This window comes from Ictidomys tridecemlineatus, chromosome 8 (genome assembly GCF_052094955.1).
Source record: "Ictidomys tridecemlineatus isolate mIctTri1 chromosome 8, mIctTri1.hap1, whole genome shotgun sequence".
In the NCBI taxonomy this organism is placed as follows: domain Eukaryota; kingdom Metazoa; phylum Chordata; class Mammalia; order Rodentia; family Sciuridae; genus Ictidomys; species Ictidomys tridecemlineatus.
Genome location: NC_135484.1, coordinates 108,683,627 through 108,702,833, shown reverse-complemented (window position 1 = coordinate 108,702,833; position 19,207 = coordinate 108,683,627). Strand labels below are relative to the sequence as shown.

Genomic DNA, 19,207 nt, shown 5'->3' with positions numbered 1-19,207 from the left:
TGGTAATATATGAGACAAATGTGGAATGAGATAAAGTGGAGTATTAGAATAGCTTTTAGGTTGCAAGCAGCTTCCTTGATAGGAGATATCATTCACTGGGACAGGGCCCACTGGAAGAGACCAAGTTTGGGAGGGAGGATTGAGTTTGGTTTTGTCCATACTGTTATTTGAGGTACTTAATCATCATCAAATTTGAGGTGCTCATTCAATGTTGTAGAAACCAAATCTTTTTAATAACTTACAGAAAAACCCTCTTTTTTTTAGGAAAAAGTGTTAATTGAAGCTTACAAGAAATGCCTTGCTGTATTGATGCAGTGTCATGGTGGTTTTACTGATGGTGAACAGCCAATCACACTAAGCATTTGTGGACATTCAGTGGAAACTATCAGATACTGTGTTTCCCAAGAAAAAGTTAGCATTCACCTCCCAGTTTCTCGCTTACTTGCAGGTAAAACATTTCCCGTAAAAAAAGAACCCTAAAAATTTTCTGTGGTGGTTAATATTTTTGAGTACCTACTATTATATCTATTATTCTAAGAGTTTTATGTGTTTATTTGATGATCACATGAGGTAGGTATTAATATTAGTTGCTTCACAGGTTGGAAGACAGAGGCATAGAGTGTACTTAGTGTCACATGGCAAAGAAGAATCATAATTGGCATTTTGAAGCTGTTTGGCATCACAGGCCATGTTTATAACCATTGTACCATAGACTTAACTACAGATACTACATGTTTTATTGTTTATTCAATCCAGCTTCAAAGTTTGTGTTCTTAAAAATCAAACTTATCCACACTTACATATTTGCTATTAAACCAAAGCCACCCTAGGCTTTCTCTCCCTCTAAGCTGTTTCTTACACATTGTTGGTAACCTTTTAAACAGAAGTTTATGAATGAGTTTTGTTTTGAATGAGTATCATATTGAGGTGATAGATTTTTTAAACTCGGTAGTTGATTTATAAGTAATTTGTAATTGTTAAAATATCTGAAACTGCCATCTTGCAGCAGCCAAACACTTTGAATATGCACTTATTCATCTCTGCAAATTCATTTCAGTACAGCTTCCATATTTCTTGATTCTGGATATTCTTATCCTGTTCACACACCATTGTTCCCTTGAGTTCCATTTTAACTCAGAAAATAGAAGTTATCAGAAAAGTAGATATTGTTACCCATTGCAGAATATATTATTTACCCTATGTTTGTGGGTAATTTTTAATGTGATATAGAGGATCATACTTAATTTTTGGTTTTTTTTGCTCTTTGTTTTTCCTAGAAGAGATTGTGAAGAATCGTATTATTTCTTCCTTATATGTTTGGTAGAGTTTACTAGTGTAACTATATTATGCTTTCAGGATTATTTATTATTGATTCAATTTCTTTAATAGTTATAGGCCTATTCAGATTATCTATTTATCCGTGTGAGTTTTGGTACTTTGTGTGTTTCAAGGAATTTAGGAGCCTAGAGTTATTCATAGTTTTTCTTCATTATCTTTTTAATGAAATGGGGTCAGTAGTAGTGATCCCTCTTTCATTTTGAAAACATTTTTTTCATTATTCTAAGTATTATCACATTGTCCTGCTGATAGACCTTTGTATGCCAGACGTTTTGGGGATGTGTTATTGAAATTGTAGAAAGTTGAGATTACTCACTCTGAGGCTTATGAAATTGTTCTTAAACATATGAATATTGAAATAGTACATTAGATAGTTACTTAGAGTGAATTTGTAATCATACAAAAAAGTTTCTCCTATTGTTTGGGCCCAGTTATGTTTTTATAAGTGTATTGAGCAACTAAAAACTGTTGGTTCTCAACATAGACAACTGATAGCATGTTCTGGAGAAGGACTGGACTAAAAGAAAGGAAAGTGAGTCCCATGTCCAACTCATCCACTGATCTCTTTTTCCTTTAAAAATCTGTATGTGTTACAAGCTGAAACTGTAACTTTTAACTTTTAATTTTAACCTGTATTTTATAAAATTTTGATTCTTGTCAAACAAGTTTCTTTTTGCAATTGACTTTCTATGGATTTTTTTTTGTTTTGTTTTGAATCTGCAGAGTGAAGAAAGTCAGTATTCTAAAAAGGTACTAATCTCTGCCTAGGTCTTTACCTCCCGAAATTTGTGCAGTGAATATTTTGGAGTAGTCATCTCACAGTATTTGATGATCCCTGTCCTGAATGCTTATAATATAATTGGTGAGCTAAGGAAACATATAAAACTGGTCCTTAATAACCTGGAGAGTGTGCTAACAGAACTTGAGCAATAACTGTTGAGAACAAGTTATTAGAATGGGTCAGTAATGCAGGTCTTCCTGGATGAGAAAGGTGGCCAGTGTACATTGACAGGATTGTAAAGAGCATTCTCTATTTAGGCAGTGACAGAAACAGGACATAATCAGAATTAACTAAGGTCAAGCCACAAAAAGAGCCCCTTGAAATTAGGAACTAAAAAAGGCTTTGATTCTAGAAGTTCTGGAGAACCTAATTCTGATGTGCAAATCAGTGCAAACCTTGAATCCAGGCCATTTTCTCTTTATTTGCCAGAGGATCTTTCACCCATCCTTTAAATGGAATAAACTCTATGACCCAGTGAAATATGACTTTTAAAGTTGGCATAACATGTGTAAAAATTGTTTTGATGGTTATATAGCTGCTTTTGCTGTGTTTGTACATCTAACATTTACTTCTAATGTCATCAAAGTATGTTGGGATATATAATTAAGGCTACTTCTAATTCTACTTTTAATATAGAGATTCATTAGAATAACCATTGAAAAGCTTCATTTCTGGATATAGTTTGTTTTATATCTTAAGTTGTAATCCAGGTTCCTAAATAAACAAAAAATTTACATAATAAAGTTGAGTGAATATTTAGGGTTTTTTCCTAAATTATTTTAACTTAATAGAAATACTTTTGTTTGTTTTTTCATGCAGGTTTGCATGTATTATTAAGCAAAAGTGAAGTGGCATATAAATTTCCAGAGCTCCTACCTCTAGTAAGTGGTTCTGGCATTTAAACAAAAGTACCTGTTTATTATGTTCCTTGTATTTGAAATCAAATTGAAACAAACTTTTATTAATCTTGGTTCTCACCAAGCATGGTGGGACACACCTGTAATACCAGCAACTCTGGGTTCTCCAGAGAAACAAAACCCATAAAATGTGTGCGTGCATGTATGCATGTGTGTTTTAAGGAAAGATTTATTTTAAGAAACTGCCTCATGCGATCATAGGGCCAGCAAATCTAGTCTACAGGCACCTGACAGACTGGAGGGACCCAGAGAAGAGTTAATGTTGCAGTCTCAAGAACAAAGACAATCATGGAGAGAGAATTCCTTCTCCTCAGGAACCTTAAAGGTCTTTTAAGGCTTTCAGCTGAATTGATCAGGCCTACCCAACATTATGGAGGGTAATTTACTTTACTCAAAGTCTACTGAAATGTTACTCATATATAAAAAACAACTTTTGACAACATCTAGACTATTGACCATAAACTAGGTACCAGACCCCAGTTAAGTTGACACAGAATCAACTGTCACCCAAACATTCTGTAAAATAATTTTAACCTGTGTTTTATAAAATTTTGATTCTTGTCAAACAAGTTTCTTTTTGGAATTGACGTTCTATGAATTTTTTTTTTTTTTTTTTTAATCTGCAGAGTGAACTTAGCCCACCAATGTTGATTGAACACCCTCTTAGATGTCTTGTTTTATGTGCCCAAGTACATGCTGGGATGTGGAGAAGAAATGGGTTCTCACTAGTAAACCAGGTAAGCTTTTTCTTTTCTTTCTTTCTTTTTTTATTCTGTGTAGTTTTCATTCCATTCATTGGCCTCTATGAAGGTTGTAGTTTTCAGTGGATTTAGTTATTGAAAGTTTAAATCTATATGAAATTTTTTTTAAAAGATAACCGTAATGTTAAACCAGTTTTCAATTTCTTGAAAATTTATTTATAGGTTGTCAGTAAACAAAATTACAAATTTTTCTCTTGAAATATTTTTTAGAACAGTTGAATAGTAAAAAACAATAAAGTTATAAATTTCATCTATTTATATTAAATTGGGTTAAAAAATAAAAGGTCTCTTAGTAGAGATCTAAAGTTGAAATTTCACTTTTTAAACTTTACTAAGGCTTAGTATGGATTTTTTTTTTTCATATTTTTGGAAGCTCTAAACGTTCATGAAGTAACAACTTTTTATATTTTGTTGGGAATCTCAAGTTGACTGCAAAATGAGAATCAGAATGGATACCACATGGAAATTTCTAATTAATTAATCTGTACTAAGATAATGTTAACCATTCAGGAAATCACATCATATACATACCAGTGCTTATACTTACACACACCCATGTGCTTATAATTGGGTGAGGGACAAGGAGATAGTTGTACTAGTAAAAGCCTATTTACCCAATATAATGAATTTTTTTTTTTTTTTTAGATTTATTACTACCATAATGTGAAATGCAGACGTGAGATGTTTGACAAGGATATAGTGATGCTTCAGGTAATGAATTAAAAGTATTGAATCTAAAGGTTTTGGTTACTACTTGTTTTTCCACTGAATCCAGTCACTTGTAATCAGTCACTCCTGAATCTACAATTAGCCTAGCCCTATCCAGCAAAGCTCCACACTCAGACTACCAGTCTGTAGAACATATCCACCTAGGTTTCCTGGGCACATCTCTGGTTCATCATAGTCAAAATAACTGTTCTTACTTCCTTCTTACTTTCTTCCTGTCTTAGATGCCCTACCTTGTTGAGTTATTCCATAGATCACACAGTTGCTGAAGTCAGAAAACTGAAAACCATCCTTTGGTTATTGATTGTCTTTAACTAATTTTTTGGTTGAGGGGTGGTTTACTGGTGTTTAACTCAAGGGTGCTTAACCATTGAGCTACATCCCCAGCTCTTTTTAAATTTTGAGACAGGGTTTCGTTAAGTTGCTTAGGACCTCACTATAGTTCTGAGGCTGGCTTCAAACTTGTGAGGCCTCTCCTGCCTCAGCCTCCTGTGCCACCACCTCTTACTAGTTACTTAACTAATTTTAAGCCCCTTAATTTTCAAGGCTTCAGATACTTAACTACCTTGAAGATCCCTGAATTTGCCATGCTATCTCTTTAAGTCTTAAAACTTTGCACATTTATATATTTTGATCCCTATATTTCTCCCTGCTTTTTTTCCCTTCACCTAGCTTAGTTATTTTCCACTGTGTCTTAGTGTTTAGTTTATTACTTTCTTCAAGAGTCCTTATCTGACATTCTAGAACTTGACCAATTATCCCTTTTGTGAGAACCCATAGCATGATACTTATCCCCACCATCTTCCCTAAACTGTGGCAACTGTGTTCATTTTTTTTCTTTTCTTTTTCTTTTTTTTTTTTTTTTTTTTTTTTTTTTGCCCCTTTTGCCTTGCACAGTGCTTGTTCACACAGTGGTTGCTCCATGTTACTGCTAAATGAATATAGTAATTATGAAAAAAAAAAAAGATAAATCAAAATATAGAAAAGATTATTGGTTCCAGGTAAATTAAAATTTAGGTTGATTTAGAATTTTTACAAATGAAATTAAAAGAGAATTGAAACTAATATGTAAAAGCTGTCTCTTCAGCCAGTATAATGCTTATCACACACACCAAAAAAATTTAAGGCATCTTGATAATAATTTAATATAATGCCTATTTTTAAATTCTAGGAACTTAATTGGCATTTAACTCAGAGTCCAGATAGTGAACCCTGATAATAAACCTTTGAATCAAATTCATAGGAACACAATGATTTCAAAGCATTAAAAGAAAAAAAAGTTTGAAAAAGTCAAATGTGTGGGTTTGAGTGTTGGAGGGTTTTTATTCTGTGGGTATTGCTTTACCAATTTAGATTCCTGTTCCCATTTGTCAGCTACCACATGTAGGGTTTAGGATAAGTGAGTTTTTATCTTTTATTGTAATTGGTAAACAAATAAGCTGTTTTTTCTTGTGCACACCTATATATCTTTCATTAAATGTTTAGTGTCCCTTTTGACCTTCCTCTTTTCCTTTATTTTAAACAAACAAACAAAAAAGACAGGTGTCTCCATGATGGATCCAAATCATTTCCTGATGATAATGCTCAGCCGCTTTGAACTTTATCAGATTTTCAGTACACCAGACTATGGAAAAAGATTTAGTTCTGAAATTACTCATAAGGTAAGGGTATGTTTTAAGAGATACAACCATCACTAAAGAAGCATCTTTCATTCTTCATGGATATGTTAGTCCTCTGAGAGAATACAGTATGCATATTCTTATCTTTGAATGTTATCTTCCCCTGGCTTGTAGGATGTTGTTCAGCAGAACAATACTCTAATAGAAGAAATGCTGTATCTCATTATAATGCTTGTTGGTAAGTTTATATTGTTTGTTATAAATTACGTTGGACTTTGTGGTAGAAAATAGCTCAGAATTTCTGAACTGTGTTTTGTTATGAGAAGATATGTACTCAGTTTTAGGGGAAGGGAATTAGAACATCCCTTTGTTCCTCCCTCCCCTCTGATTACTGTAATATAGGGAGAAGTGGTTCTGTGGTGCTTTAGAAAGAGGAGAAAAGACAATTTCAGAAGTAGAATAAACTGGAAGACTGTATGTTTGGGGAAACAGGAGAATTTAGCAAGAAAGGGATAGAACATTTAGAAGCCATTTATTGCTAATTTATATCTTAGATATTTCCCTGGTTTTGTGATATCTACATATGTTTTGACTCCAAATATATTTCCAAATGAATGGAGACCTATGGCCTATAGATACAGTTGTCTTATTACCTGTCTTTTCAGTCCTCAGCCACCCCTATCTTTCTGATTCTTTTGTCCCTTAACCTTCTGTCACTTCTGCTATTCAGCCAGATGCTTTATAGTCCATAAAGAATCCAGATTATTGATGGGAGGTGATGCATGAAGAAGGTCTCAAAAGGTGATATCTCACTTGCTACTAGACAGAAAGAAGACTCCCTCCTTACTGTCACAAGGAGGATGCAGTGAAAGCAGTTCCCTTGACTATATTGTATCCCTTTCTACCCTTTTTCTGATCCTTCCTTCAAAATAGCAACCAGAGCTCTCTCTACTGCCTGAAGTCTGCATTCATTTGCTGTGTCTGAGACTCAGAAGTACAGTTAGGAGCTGCTCTTTCCCTAGTTGGTTCATGACTAATCATTTCTTTCCCACTATGCAATGTGTTTTGTTACATAAATTAGAAGTATATATATCACATAATTATTGTTAAGTGTGTGTGTGTGTGTGTGTGTGTGTGTGTGTGTGTGTGTGTATATATATATATATATATATATATATACCTTTTCCTTTTTGACAGGAGAAAGATTTAGTCCTGGGGTTGGACAGGTTAATACTACAGATGAAATTAAGCGGGAGATTATCCATCAGTTGAGCATCAAACCTATGGCTCATAGTGAATTGGTAAAATCTTTACCTGAAGATGTAAGTACCTATATTTTTAAAAAGGAAAATATAATAAGCTTTTCCTTCCTTACAGTTTTATTATGTATAGATTTACTCCTGTATACCTTTCCCATATTTGTAAAAACTACACTTCTAGGATATGTGTAGTTCCAGTTACTCTAACTATAAGTAATTAGAAGACAAGAGTACTAGGGACTAGTGGTAGAAAGCCAAACAAGAATCGAATCTTTTACAATAAGACTTTGAAAGATGTAAGGATGCTGAAAAAAAGCTGGTCCTGAAATGAATTTTAGTATCCATTAGAGAGAGGTTATATCTTTAATACAGAATTGCCATGACTATAAATAATACTTTGTAATGTAGTACATTGAAGTTGGGAATGAGAAATACCTACCCACGTGTGTTGATAGACTACATTTTCAGAGCATTTTCCTTCTCAGGCATCCAGAAATTCTCTTTTTTTTTTTTCTTTTTTTTTCCCCTATCAGTGCTGGGATTGAACTCAGGATCTCATACATGCTAGGCAAGGTAATATAGCTCTACCACTGAGCTATATTAGCCAACCCTTTTTATATTTTATTTTGAGACAGGGTCTTGCTAAGTTGCCCAAGACTGACTTCAAACTTGCAATCCTCTTGCCTCAGCCTCCTCAGTAAGGATTACAGGCATCTGCCATCATACTTGGCTTCTCTTTCTTAATAAAGAGCCTTTTTTTTTTTTCATTTTAGTGAAAGTAAAGTAATAATCACAAAAATATTTATAGGTTGAATTGTTTTCCTCCCAGGGCCATAAGTTCCTCAGCTACCTATTTTTCAGCCATAGAGCTTTTCAGAAACTCAACTCTAATAGTTGGGAAGGAACTTGATTTTCATTGAAGTTTTTCACGATATTTTCCCAAATTTGGAATTAATCAAAACTTTCAACCTTAACATTTATTCTTCTGAGCTTTCAATCTTTGTTACATAATAATACTTTTTTCAAACTTTTTACTATGAAAAATTTCAAACTTGTACAGAAATAGAAAACATAATAAACCCATCATTGGCTTTTGACAGTTGGCCAATCTTCTGTCATCTATACCCCAATTATTAACCTCTGCCCCATTGGATTATTTTGTATAGAATGCTAAGTTTACCATCATCTGTAAGTAGGACTTTATATACCTAACACAGTGATTCTCAACCAGGGAAGTTTTTGCCTCCTATGGAGGAGATATTTAGCAGTGTCTCCACTCAGTACAGGTTATAGGGTGCTATTAGTGTATAATGGGTAGAGGCCAGGGATGCCACTACACATCCTACAGTGCACAGTACTATAGAAAAGAATCATCTGTTTTAAATGTCAATGTGCCAAGATTGAGAAGCTTTGATCTAAGAGAGTTTAGAACTCTTTTAAAAAAATTTATGTATATCATCATCACGTTTTAGAAACCAACAGTACTTAGTAATTTCTTATTACTGGATATCTAGTCAGGATAAAAATTATTTGTACTTTTTAATGTAGAAAATCAATCTTGGGTTGTTACATAATTTAATCTACACATTAAAGAAGAATAAATTTAAAGCGGCTTTTTTTTTTTTTTCTTGCAGTGCTAGGGATCTAACCCAGGGCCTTGTACATGCTAGGCAAGCTCTCTACCACTGAGCTATAATTCTCATCCCTAAAACCACATTTTTAGAGTGATACAAATTCTTTGTTCAAGTGACAGCAACTATATTTCTCAGACATTTTGACGAGAGATTTCCTTACTTACAGAATTTCTGTTGAAGTGGAAGTGCTATTTCACTGAAAATAGATAAGAAATTAATATAACTATTTCACAAAATATTATACTCTACCCAAACTCTTTTTAAATGTTTTACACATTTTGAATTTTTATTTAATTCCTTTTGAAAGCTACTACCTTTGTCCCATATGGTAGTGATTTTTTATAACTTGGAACATCAGCTTGCAAAAAGTCTGAATGTATATATCTTCATCTTTAAAAATAGGAATAATAATATATCCATTGATAGGGTTGCCATAAGGGTTATAGAGATAAAGCATCATGCTCAAATTGATATCAGTTGTTATTAACATTAAGCACATTTACTTGTTTCTGTACCTTTAGGAAAACAAGGAGACTGGCATGGAGAGTGTAATTGAAGCAGTTGCCCATTTCAAGTGAGTATCTTTCCTGTTATTTCACATTTTATGGTTTTTTTTAATAGTAATTTTTCTTAGAGTGTTTCCTTTGATGAAACTGAGGATGAATTTGTTGCTTTCAGAGTGACATTTTCATGTTATACTTCTGAGCTGAACATCTCACTTTTATGATCTAGCACTGCACTCAGCAATATAAAGTAACATGAGGATTTTTCATAGCATTCAGAAGGAACCATAGCTAATAGTTTCAAATAATAATTAACCTAACCAGTGGTCTTGACTTGTGATCAAAGTAAATACATTGTAATTTCTTAAAATTGCTTTCTTTCTTTGCATTTAAATGTGCCCGGTAAGTTATCAGATAGTCCTGAGTGCTTCCTTCTCCATTGTCTAGTATGTACCCCATTGAATAAACTAGTTTATCCTCTTGAAGTTACTGAGGCAGATTCTTAGTCTTGCTTTTTTTTTTCTACTTCCCACTCCGACTGCTGTGTCTTTGTTTGTTTTTAATATTTTTAATTGTAGATGGATACAATACCTTTATTATTTTTTTATTTTTGTGTGTATTGAGGATCGAACCCAGTGCCTCACACATACTAGGCAAGCACTTTATGGCTGAGCTACAACCTCAGCCCCTACAGTGTCTTTATTTTTATTGATTATAAAGGCAAGACATGCTTTTAGAGAAATACAGAAAGGTAAAGGTAGGAAGAAAAAAGTATCACCATAATCCAACCACTTATGTGATTTCTACTACATTATATATTCCTCTAAATTTTTCTCCATATTCATAACATTTGTATCTGTATGTATGTGTCAATGGCTAGGAATATACATACTTTAAAAAAATGGATTCACTTCTTTATAGTTACGTACTATAATGTATTTAACCTCTCCCTTGTTGATGGATATTTGATGTTCTTTATTATGAACAAAGTACTGAACAGTAGTACATGTCATTGGTGTATAAAAGTATTTCTTTGAGGAACTGCAGAATCAAAAGAAAGCATATGTATTTTAATACATAACCTCCAAATTGCCTTCCTCAAAATGTTATCAATTTCTACTCCCAGTTCTAACAGTGGAAGAGAGTTTCCTAGAACTTTGTCAAGGTTTTAATATTTTAATATATGTATTCTTTTTTACCTTTTTTTTAAAAGTGATTCTGGGGGTTGAAACTATGACTTCAATATATGCTCTCTACCATTGACCTATACCCCTAGCCTTGTTCACTTTAATTTATACACATTAGGTAGGTGTTACTTTATTTTTTTTTATTGGTTGTTCACAACATTACAAAGCTCTTGACATATCATATTTCATACATTAGATTGAAGTGGGTTATGAACTCCCAATTTTACCCCAAATGCAGATTGCAGAATCACATCGGTTACACATCCACAATTTTACATAATGCCCTATTAGTAATTGTTGTATTCTGTTACCTTTCCTATCCCCTACTATCTCCCCTCCCCTTCCCTCACATCTTCTCTCTCTACCCCATCTACTGTAATTCATTTCTCTCCTTGTTTATTTTCCCATTCCCCTCACAACCTCTTATATGTAATTTTGTATAGCAATGAGGGTCTCCCTTCATTTCCATGCAATTTCCCTTTTCTCTCCCTTTCCCTCCCATCTCATGTCTCTGTTTAATGTTAATCTTCCCTTCCTGCTCTTCCTCCCTGCTCTGTTCATAGTTGCTCTCATTATATCAAAGAAGACATTTGGTATTTGTTTTTTAGGGATTGGCTAGCTTCACTAAGCATAATCTGCTCTAGTGCCATCCATTTCCCTGCAAATTCCATGATTTTGTCATTTCTTAGTGCTGCGTAATATTCCATGGTGTATAAATGCCACATTCTTTTTTTATCCATTCATCTATTGAAGGGCATCTGGGTTGGTTCCACAATCTAGCTATTGTGAATTGTGCTGCTATGAACATCGATGTGGCAGTATCCCTGTAGCATGCTCTTTTAAGGTCTTCAGGGAATAGTCCAAGAAGGGCAATAGCAGGGTCAAATGGTGGTTCCATTCCCAGCTTTCCCAGGAATCTCCATACTGCTTTCCAAATTGGCTGCACCAATTTGCAGTCCCACCAGCAATGTACAAGTGTACCCTTTTCTGCACATCCTCACCAGCACTTGTTGTTGTTTGACTTTATAGTGGCTGCCAATCTTACTGGAGTGAGATGGTATCTTAGGGTGGTTTTGATTTGCATTTCTCTGACTGCTAGCGATGGTGAGCATTTTTTCATGTTCTTGTTGATTGATTGTATATCCTCCTCTGAGAAGTGTCTGTTCAGGTCCTTGGCCCATTTGTTGATTGAGTTATTTGTTATCTTATTGTCTAATTTTTTGAGTTCTTTGTATACTCTGGATATTAGGGCTCTATCTGAAGTGTGAGGAGTAAAAATTTGTTCCCAGGATGTAGGCTCCCTATTTATCTCTCTTATTGTTTCTCTTGCTGAGAAAAAACTTTTTAGTTTAAGTAAGTCCCATTTGTTTATTCTTGTTATTAACTCTTGTGCTATGGGTGTCCTATTAAAGAATTTGGAGCCCGACCCCACAATATGTAGATCGGAGCCAACTTTTTCTTCTATCAGACGCAGAGTCTCTGATTTGATATCAAGCTCCTTGATCCATTTTGAGTTAACTTTTGTACATGGTGAGAGAAAGGGATTCAGTTTCATTTTGTTGCATATGGATTTCTAGTTTCCCAGCACCATTTGTTGAAGATGCTATCCTTCCTCCATTGCATGCTTTTAGCCCCTTTATCAAATATAAGATAGTTGTAACTTTGTGGATTAGTCTCTGTGTCCTCTATTCTATACCATTGGTCCACCTGCCTGTTTTGGTACCAGTACCATGCTGGTTTTGTCACTATTGCTCTGTAATATAGTTTGAAATCTGGTATCGCTATACTGCCTGATTCACACTTCCTGCTTAGAATTGTTTTTGCTATTCTGGGTCTTTTATTTTTCCATATGAATTTCATGATTGCTTTATCTATTTCTACAAGAAATGCCGTTGGGATTTTGATTGGTATTGCATTAAACCTTTAGAGAACTTTTGGTAATATCCCCTTTTTTTTTTTTTTTTTTTTTTTTTTTTTTTTTTTTTTTACTGAGCTGTAATTCCAGCCCAGCACCTTTTTTTTTGTACTGGGGATTGAACCCAGGAGCATTCTACCTCTATCCCCAACCCTTTTTATTTTATTTTGAGACAGGGTCTTGCTAACTTGGCCGTGAACTTTTTTTTTTTTTTTTTCATTTTAAAAGGTAGTACAGATTTTTTATTTTTTTATTTTTTATTATTTTTTATTTTTTTTATTGTTGGTCGTTCAAAACATTACATAGTTCTTAATACATCATATTTCACAGTTTGATTCAAGCGGGTTATGAACTCCCAACTTTACCCCGTATACAGATTGCTGTATCACATCAGTTACCCTTCCATTGATTGACATATTGCTTTTCTAGTGTCTGATGTATTCTGCTGTCAGTCCTATTCTCTACTATCCCCCCTCCCCTCCCCTCCCCTCCCCTTTTCTCTCTCTACCCCTTCTACTGTAAATCATTTCTTCCATTTGTATTATCTTGTCTTACCCCTCCTTTCCTCTTATATATCATTTTGTATAACCCTGGGGATCGCCTTCCATTTCCATGCGATTTCCCTTCTTACTCCCTTTCCCTCCCACCTCTCATCCCTGTTTAATGTAAATCTTCTTCTCAAGCTCTTCGTCCCTACCCTGTCCTTGTTTATTCCCCTTATATCAAAGGGGTCATTTGGTATTTGTTTTTTAACGATTGACTAGCTTCACTTAGCATAATCTGCTCTAATGCCATCCATTTCCCTCCAAATTCTATGATTTTGTCGTTTCTTAATGCAGAGTAATACTCCATTGTGTATAAATGCCACATTTTTTTTATCCATTCATCTATTGAAGGGCATCTAGGTTGGTTCCACAATCTTGCTATCGTGAATTGTGCTGCTATGAACATCGATGCAGCAGTGTCCCTGTAGCATGCTCTTTTTAAGTCTTTAGAGAATAGACCGAGAAGGGGAATAGCTGGATCAAATGGTGGTTCCATTCCCAGCTTTCCAAGAAATCTCCATACTGCTTTCCAAATTGGCTGCACCAATTTGCAGTCCCACCAGCAATGAACAAGAGTGCCCTTTTCCCCGCATCCTCTTCAGCACTTATTGTTGTTTGACTTCCTAATGGCTGCCAATCTTACTGGAGTGAGATGGTATCTTAGGGTAGTTTTGATTTGCATTTCTCTGACTGCTAGCGATGGTGAGCATTTCTTCATGTACTTATTGATTGATTGTATGTCCTCCTCTGAGAAGTGTCTATTCAGGTCCTTGGCCCATTTATTCATTGGGTTATTTGTTATCTTATTGTCTAATTTTTTGAGTTCTTTGTATATTCTGGTTATTAGGGCTCTATCTGAAGTGTGTGGATTAAAGATTTGTTCCCAGGATGTAGGCTCCCTATTTATCTCTCTTATTGTTTCTTTTGCTGAGAAAAAACTTTTTAGTTTGAGTAAGTCCCATTTGTTGATTCTAGTTGTTAACTCTTGCGCTATGAGCGTCCTATTGAGGAATTTGGGGCCCGATCCCACAGTATGTAGATCGTAGCCAACTTTTTCTTCTATCAGATGCCGTGTCTCTGATTTAATATCAAGCTCCTTGATCCATTTTGAGTTAACTTTTGTGCATGGCAAGAGATAGGGATTCAGATTCATTTTGATGCAAATGGATTTCCAGTTTTCCAAGCACCATTTGTTGAAGATGCTATCCTTCCCCCATTGCATGCTTTTAGCCCCTTTATCAAATATAAGGTAGTTGTAGTTTTGTGGATTGGTTACTGTGTCCTCTATTCTGTACCATTGGTCCACCCGCCTGTTTTGGTACCAGTACCATGCTGTTTTTGTTACTATTGCTCTGTAGTATAGTTTGAAGTCTGGTATCGCTATACCGCCTGATTCACACTTCCTGCTTAGCATTGTTTTTTCTATTCTGGGTCTTTTATTATTCCATATGAATTTCATGATTCTTTTATCTATTTCTACAAGAAATGCTGTTGGGATTTTGATTGGTATTGCATTGAACTTATAGAGAACTTTTGGTAATATCGCCATTTTGATGATGTTAGTTCTCTGCCTATCCATGAGCGGGGTATATTTCTCCATCTTCTAAGGTCTTCTTCTATGTCTTTCTTTAGGGTTCTGTAATTTTCATTATATAAATCTTTCACCTCTTTTTTTAGGTTGATTCCCAAGTATTTTATTTTTGGGGGGTGATACTGTGAATGGAGTAGTTGTCCTCATTTCCGTTTCAGAGGATTTGTCGCTGATATACAGGAATGCCTTTGATTTATGCGTGTTGATGTTATACCTTGCCACTTTGCTGAATTCATTTTTTAGCTCTAATAGCTTCTTTGTAGACCCTTTTGGGTCTGCTAGGTATAGGATCATATCATCTGCAAATAGTGATAATTTAAGTTCTTCTTTTCCTATTTTTATGCCTTTAATTTCTTTCGTCTGTCTAATTGCTCTGGCCAGTGTTTCAAGGACTATGTTGAACAGAAGTGGTGAGAGAGGGCATCCCTGTCTTGTACCAGATCTTAGAGGGAATGCCTTCAATTTTTCTCCATTCAGAATGATGCTGGCCTGTGGCTTATCATAGATTGCTTTTACAATGTTGAGGTATGTTCCGGTTATCCCTAATTTTTCTAGAGTTTTGAACATAAAGGGATGCTGAACTTTGTCGAATGCTTTTTCTACATCTATCGAGATGATCATATGGTTCTTATTTTTAAGTCTATTGATGTGGTGAATAACATTTATTGATTTCCGTATATTGAACCAGCCTTGCATCCCAGGGATGAATCCTACTTGATCATGGTGTATAATTTTTTTGATATGTATTTGAATCCGATTCGCCAGAATTTTATTGAGGATTTTTGTGTCAAGGTTCATTAGAGATATTTGTCTGTAGTTTTCTTTCTTTGAAGTGTCTTTGTCTGGTTTCGGAATCAGGGTGATGTTGGCCTCGTAGAATGAATTTGGAAGTTCTCCCTCTTTTTCTATTTTCTGAAATAGCTTGAAAAGTATTGGTGTTAGTTCCTCTTTAAAGGTTTTGTAAAACTCTGCTGTATACCCATCCGGTCCTGGGCTTTTCTTAGTTGATAATCTTTTGATGGTTTCTTCTATTTCCTCTATTGTTATTGGTCTGTTTAGGTTGTCTATATCCTCCTGACTCAATCTGGGCAGATCATAAGACTTAAGGAATTTATCTATGCCTTCACTATCTTCTATTTTATTGGAGTATAAGGATTCAAAATAATTTCTGATTATCTTCTGTATTTCTGAAGTGTCTGTTGTGATATTGCCTTTTTCATTCCGTATGTTAGTAATTTGAGTTCTCTCTCTTCTTCTCTTCGTTAGCATGGCTAAGGGTCTGTCGATTTTATTTATTTTTTCAAAGAACCAACTTTTAGTTTTGTCAATTTTTTCAATTGTTTCTTTTGTTTCAATTTCATTAATTTCAGCTCTGATTTTAATTATTTCTTGCCTTCTACTTCTTTTGCTGTTGTTTTGCTCTTCTTTTTCTAGGATTTTGAGATGAAGTAAGAGATCATTTATTTGTTGGTTTTTTCTTTTTTTGAGGAATGAACTCCAAGCAATGAATTTTCCTCTTAGAACTGCTTTCAATGTGTCCCATAGATTCCGATATGTTGTGTCTGTGTTTTCATTTAACTCTAGGAAGTTTTTAATTTCCTCCTTGATGTCTTCTAAAACCCATTGATCATTCAGCATCCTATTGTTCATTCTCCAAGTGATGCTTGATTTTTTTCTTCCTTCTTTTATCATTGATTTTCAGTTTTATTCCATTATGACCAGATAAGATGCATGGTATTATCTCTACCCCTTTATATTGTCTAAGAGTTGCCCTGTGACATAATATATGGTCTATTTTTGAGAAGGTTCCATGTGCTGCTGAGAAAAAGGTGTAACTACTTGATGTTGGGTGGTATAGTCTATATATGTCAATTAAACCTAGGTTGTTAATTGTGTTATTGAGTTCTATAGTTTCCTTATTTAACTTTTGTTTGGAAGATCTGTCCAGTGGTGAGAGAGGTGTGTTGAAGTCTCCCATGATTATTGTATGGTGATCTATTAGACTTTTGAACTTGAGAAGAGTTTGCTTGATGAACACAGCTGCACCATTATTTGGGGCATATATATTTATGATTGTTATGTCTTGTTGGTGTATGGTTCCCTTGAGCAGTATGAAGTGTCCTTCTTTATCCCTTTTGATTAACTTTGGCTTGAAATCTATTTTATTAGATATGAGTATGGACACTCCTGCTTGTTTCCGCAGTCCATATGAGTGGTATGTTTTTCCCAACCTTTCACCTTCAGTCTATGAATATCTTTTCCTATCAGATGCGTCTCCTGTAGGCAGCATATTGTTGGGTCTTGTTTTGTGATCCATTCTACTAGCCTGTGTCTCTTAATTGGTGAGTTTAAGCCATTAACATTTAGGGTTATTATTGAGATATGGTTTGTTCTTCTAGCCATATTTGTTTATTGATGTTACTAAACCTGATTTGTTATTCTCTTTGACTACTTTCCCCCCTTTACTGTCCTACCTCCCATTGTTGGTTTTCAATGTTATTGTCCATTTCCTCTTCCTGTAATGTTTTGCAAAGGATTTTTTGAAGAGATGGTTTTCTAGCTGCGAATTCTTTTAACTTTTGTTTATCGTGGAAGGTTTTAATTTCATCTTCTATCCTGAAGCTTAATTTCGCCGGATACACGATTCTTGGTTGGAACCCATTTTCTTTCAGTGTTTGAAATATGTTATTCCAGGATCTTCTAGCTTTCAGAGTCTGTGTTGAGAGATCAGCTGTTATCCTGATTGGTTTGCCCCTAAATGTAATCTGCTTTCTTTCTCTTGCAGCTTTTAAAATTCTCTCCTTATTCTGTATGTTGGACATCCTCATTATAATGTGTCTAGGTGTGGATCTCTTATGATTTTGCACATTCGGCGTCCTGTAGGCTTCTAGGATTTGGGATTCTGTCTCATTCTTCAAGTCTGGGAAGTTTTCTCGTATTATTTCACTGAATAGACTGTTTATTCCTTTGGTATGGAGCTCTGTGCCTTCCTGTATCCCAATGACTCTTAAATTTGGTCTTTTGATATTGTCCCATAATTCTTGGATGTTCTGCTCATGGTTTCTTAGCAGACTTGTTGAGCTGTCTATGTTCTTTTCCAGTTGAAATACTTTGTCTTCATTGTCTGATGTTCTCTCTTTTAAGTGATCTACTCTGCTGGTAGTATTCTCAATTGAGTTTTTAAGTTGGTTTATTGTTTCCTGCATTTCTAGGATTTCTATTTGTTTGTTTTTTATTACCTCTATCTCCCTGTGAAATTGAGCTTTTACTTCCTGGATTTGTTTGTCAATGTGATCTTTCATTGTCTGATTTTGCTGTCTCATGTCTTCCTTGAGACTCCAGATCATCTGAAGCATATATATCCTGAACTCTTTATCTGACATTCCATCTGTTGCAGCTATTACCTCTTCTAAAGTTGAGTTGACCTGCATTGCTTGTGGTCCTTTCTTTCCTTGTCTTTTCATGCTGCTCACGTTTCTTTCTGCTTGGTGAAACTGTTGTGTTTATGAGTTTTCCCCCTAATTATTTATATGCTCTTGTATAGTTGTAAAATCTCCCTTGCAGGGCGGGTAGTGGCTGTGCTCCTTCTCTAGTTGGGGTGATCTCAATACTGCGTTGGCGGGCCGCTAGGCCTGCTCTGCCGGTTGTTCGCAGGTCTGCCCACCCTGCAGGTGCGGGTGGCGGCTCTGCTCTGCCCCCCCTCCAATTGTGGCGATATGACTGTCACCCCCTCGGGTTATTGGGCCTGATCCGGATGCGGGCGGCTGCTCTGCTCTGCCCCTACTCCAATTGGAGTGGCGTATCTACCATGCTGGCAGGCCTCTAGGCCTGTTCTGTTGGTGGGTCTCAGGTCTGCCTGACTCTGGCAGTAAGGGGAGTTGGGTGTCGAGAGTCCTTTGGTCCTTGCGGTCACGCCCACAGACAGATTTTGAAGTTTCCCGGTTGTTCGCCAGGTGGGCGGGGCTATTAGCAGAGCCCGGAGGGCATGGCCATGTGCTGGGCCATGCGGGGACCCTTCTAGCTGAGTCGGGCCACCGGGAGCCACGTGAAGAGCGGGGTAGCTGTGTCTGCGTGGTTAAGATCCGGGCGGGTGGTTTGGCTGTTCGCCAAGCGAGAGCAGGGCCTCCCGGGAGAGCCGATATGGCGGAGGCGTCTGCCGGTTTGGGCTGCCACTCCGTTCCGGGCCGCCGCCACTTTCAGAAGCTGCTGGTGGTTGCGGGATTGGACCTCTTCGCCCGCCGGGGGGGCCACCTGTAGAGCCGGGTAGCTGAGACCGCGTGGTTAGGAACCGGGCAGGTGAGGCGGCTGTTCCCAGAGCGAGCACTAGGCCTCCCAGGGGAGCCCGGATGGCAGAGGCCGAATTCCAGTTCGGGCAGGGCGGGCCAAGTCGCTCCGGGTGTCCACCGCTTGCAAAAGCGGCTGCTGGTTGCA

General features: G+C 36.1%; 1 protein-coding gene across 5 annotated transcripts in view; it reads left to right on the top strand.

The window, feature by feature from the left end:
• Ubr2 (ubiquitin protein ligase E3 component n-recognin 2) overlaps positions 1 to 19,207 on the top strand; it is a 141,721-nt gene that overhangs the window by 71,161 nt on the left and 51,353 nt on the right. For 4 of the 5 annotated variants that reach the window (XM_040282678.2, XM_005318681.5, XM_005318682.5 and 1 more), the window contains 8 exons: positions 265 to 448; positions 2,939 to 3,000; positions 3,663 to 3,773; positions 4,443 to 4,508; positions 6,062 to 6,184; positions 6,317 to 6,380; positions 7,340 to 7,464; positions 9,557 to 9,609. In XM_040282678.2, the coding sequence (XP_040138612.1) occupies positions 265 to 448; positions 2,939 to 3,000; positions 3,663 to 3,773; positions 4,443 to 4,508; positions 6,062 to 6,184; positions 6,317 to 6,380; positions 7,340 to 7,464; positions 9,557 to 9,609 (788 nt within the window). Of the gene's footprint in view, positions 1 to 264; positions 449 to 2,938; positions 3,001 to 3,662; positions 3,774 to 4,442; positions 4,509 to 6,061; positions 6,185 to 6,316; positions 6,381 to 7,339; positions 7,465 to 9,556; positions 9,610 to 19,207 lie in introns of those variants that run through there. The other variant, XM_078020004.1, reaches the window with a different exon arrangement.